The 3,305-nt window shown below is 59.1% G+C and overlaps 1 protein-coding gene across 1 annotated transcript; it reads right to left on the bottom strand.

Annotated features, from left to right (window-relative positions):
- Positions 1-476: 476 nt before the first annotated feature.
- On the bottom strand, positions 477-3,216 carry VDBG_05758 (vacuolar membrane protein; the record flags this gene model as incomplete). The annotated part of the gene is made up of 7 exons (XM_003004599.1): positions 477-552; positions 626-1,371; positions 1,422-1,991; positions 2,042-2,689; positions 2,737-2,844; positions 2,906-3,154; positions 3,205-3,216. The coding sequence occupies 7 exons, from the start codon at positions 3,214-3,216 to the stop codon at positions 477-479; spliced, it is 2,409 nt and encodes an 802-aa protein (XP_003004645.1).
- Between the last annotated feature and the right edge of the window lie 89 nt (positions 3,217-3,305).

The raw sequence follows: 3,305 nt of genomic DNA, 5'->3' as shown, positions 1-3,305 counted from the left end.
GCCCCCCATGACGCCCCTTCCGAACCTAGTCCGCCACGGTGGCGAATCGGTCGTCGCTCCGCTCGAGCTCCGACCCAGAAACAAGCTCGTGCTTGCCCGCCGTCTCGACCTGCGGTCCGCCCGCAGCGCCCGGATCGTCGCATTGTCCTTGGCGCACTGCGGGCACTCGGAGTCGCCCTCGGCGCCGCCGCCGCGCAGGCACCGCTGGTGGAAGCTGTGCTTGCACAGAAAGTGCACGGCCGGCAGGTCGAGCTGCTGGCCGCAGTCGGCGCACCGCGTCGCCTGGAACACGGCGGGCTTGGAGCCAATGTCGGCGAGCTCGCCCCGCTTCTGGTCCGTCTCGGTGCGGAACGCCGCGATGCGCCGCCGGTTCGACGCAATCTCCTGCCGCTCGCGCTCAATCGTCTCGTGCAGGTACGGCTTGATCATGCCCATCGTCGCCACGCCGCCGCCCGACGACCCCACGAGCGTCTGGATCACCTGCAGCGGCGCCATGAGGCCGTCCTTGTCGATCTTGCCGAGCACCCCCGCCAGCTCGTCGGGGCCCGCCTCCTCGAGGATGCACGGGTCCGACGTCAGGTACGCCAGCGCCGCCGGGTACAGCTGCGGCTCCTGCGAGCCGTACTTGCGCAGCGCTCGGATCGCGCCGCGCGTGTCCTTCGCGGCCGTGTACGAGCGGAAGATGTCAAAGAGGAGGCCCGACTGCTCCTTGACGAGCCGCGTGCCGTCCTGAAAGTCGGACAGGTGCGAGAGGAGCAGCACGTTGGAGCTCTCCATTGGAATATCCTGGCCTTCGATGAGCTTCTTGGCCTTGTTTTCCCACTCCTCCTTGTGCTGCTCGCCCCGCTTCTCGTTCGACTTGGAGAGATACATCTCAAACAGTGTCGTATAGAGATCAGTTCGGTCTGAGTGTTTCAGCTCCTTCTCCTTGAGACATGCCTCCAGGAAGACGATGAACTCGTCCGGGTGGTCGATAAAGGAAGAGAAAGCCGTCCTCGGCGGGGGCGGTGTGTATTTGGGCGCCGGGATGTCCTCGGGGTCGAGGATGACGGTGCCGTTTCCGTTCGTCTTGCTGCCGTTCTCTTGCGAGTCTGGCGTCGCCACTGCGGCCGAGTTCATGTACGGGAGGGGAAGCAAGTTCGTAAGGTTTTGCACGGCGCTGGCAGCTCCGGCAACACCGGCGACGATACGGCTAGATGTGTTGCCATCATTGTCTTGGACCTGGATGATCTGCATGCCCGTCGTGTCTCCTCCAAACCCCCCAATTCGCGGTCGGAATTTCCCGGTGTAGTAGTCGACAAAGATAGATGTTGCATCTTTCGGGCAGTGCTCAATAAGAACTCGTGCGTATTTCTTCAAGCAGGGGTAGGCCTAAGACTATTAGTCGCCCAGAACGTCTTCATCATGAAAGGAGCACTCACCACTTCAGGGTCTTGTCGCCAGATAAAGTCAAGAGCCTCGTCATACTGCTTCGAGTCCTCAATAAGGATATCGACCACCAAGTCAATCTCGCCATGCTGTTTCGCGAGGTACGCCGCCTGCTCGTAATAACCACCCTGTCTACACATCGAGATGGCCGTCTCGAGGTCGAATTTCAGGTCGCCGGGAGATTTGATGAATTTCTCCAGCTTGTCGATGTCTTTCAGTTTTGCGTAGCAATTCAGAAGCAGTGTCGTGTGATCGGACGTCGCTTTCCGGTGTTCGTGCAGCTGCTCCAGATATTGGATGAGGTTATGTATCCTCTGTGTGTCGAGGAATTTCCTGATGACCTGTGATGGCTCTGTTGTATCTATCGCTTTGATGTATTGCACCATGGCGCCGTCATAATCTGCCTTTTGGTAGAGGTGGTCGCCAAAGCGGCGGAAGATCTCGGTGCGCTGCTTCTCGTCCATGCCTGACTTTTTGGCGAGATCGATTGCGAGGGGATACATGTTGCGCTGGAATAGGAGTTCCAGCTTTTGCTGCAGAGTCTTCTCGTGATAGCGGTGGACCTGACGTTGTTAGCTGCCGTGAGCGCGTGCATGTGTTCTTTACATCCTACCTTGCCGTCCTGCGTCATCACAAACAGATCGCCCCAAATCTGAAAGAGTGCCCTGAAAGGCGAGATGAGCGACTCAGTGTGTCCTATGAGGCGGAGATCTGCTTCCAGAAGGACAAAGGTCGAAGCATTGAACAGTGCATCCGCAGCCCCTCCGAACCGTCGCCTCATCGAGTCCGGCTGCTTATCCTTGACAGCGCTCGATGGCGGGCATACGAGCGCTGTGTAGTCGCCGTATACAGCCACTGACTTTTTGGGTGACTCGTATGCCTTTGGCGGCCCGCGCCCATCAACGGTATAGGTGTAGATGGCGTCATCCCGCGCAACGACGACTTCTTCGGTCCTCTTGTCCAGCGTCATGCACCCAACATCGCATCCGACGTCCTCGACCGTCTTGGGCGGATATCCATGCCCCTTCTTGGAGATGGAGAGCTTCAGTATCCGCGCTGTTGTCGAAATAAATAGAGTTGTGCTGTTGTTGCTCGGTTCGGGGATGAGCTCGACACCCGTCACTGGCTCCTCGGATTCGTGCATGATGCGCTGCTTCGCGCCCAAGTCGTTGATGAGGTCGCCGCGGATGACAGTCACGGTGCCGTTGGCGAAGCCCACAGCAATCTGGGAGAGGTCGTCGAGGGCTGTGAGTGCCGAGATCTACGCTGGTCAGCACGGCACGCGGCGCCTCCTCCTGCCCAACGTACCGGAAACTGTTCTTCCCATTGTTGATCCGCAGCGTGCTGAGGCACGTCGGCATGTTCGTCTTCTTGACCAGCTTGTCGAGCGCCCAGACCTTGAGCACCGGCTCGTTGCTGAGGTCCTCCTGTTCGCTGTCAGCGGCGGTCGCACATGCCCGCGAGCCGGTCGGCCTACCGCGATTGTGAGCAGCAAGCTCGTCCCCTCGATCTGTCGCATGTGGGTGATGGCAGCATCGTGCGCTTGGAAGCTTCGAATGATTTTCCAGCTCGCTCCCACTATCCGTACATATCCATCGTAGCTTCCGAGGAAGAGGCTGTCGGAGCCTGAGCATATCTTGGAGATGTCATTGCTCTCGACAAAGAGGCGCGTCTCGTCGTCCGCCAGCCGGACGTGGCTGACGTCGAAGAAGTCGAATGCCCTCCACTGGATCTGTTAGCTGCTGCGGTGTCGCATATTTTCCTTGAGAAGCGTACCGATACGGCCATCGCTACATTGCCTCAGAAGGTGGTTGTCGTGGGGAAGATGTTGACGCTGTAGCCTGTCGCAGCATGACGTTGTTGGGAGCTCGAGCTTG

Source organism: Verticillium alfalfae, genomic scaffold (genome assembly GCF_000150825.1).
Source record: "Verticillium alfalfae VaMs.102 supercont1.6 genomic scaffold, whole genome shotgun sequence".
Taxonomy (NCBI): domain Eukaryota; kingdom Fungi; phylum Ascomycota; class Sordariomycetes; order Glomerellales; family Plectosphaerellaceae; genus Verticillium; species Verticillium alfalfae.
Note: the sequence above shows the minus strand (reverse complement) of the source record. Positions and strands in the feature narration are given on the sequence as shown.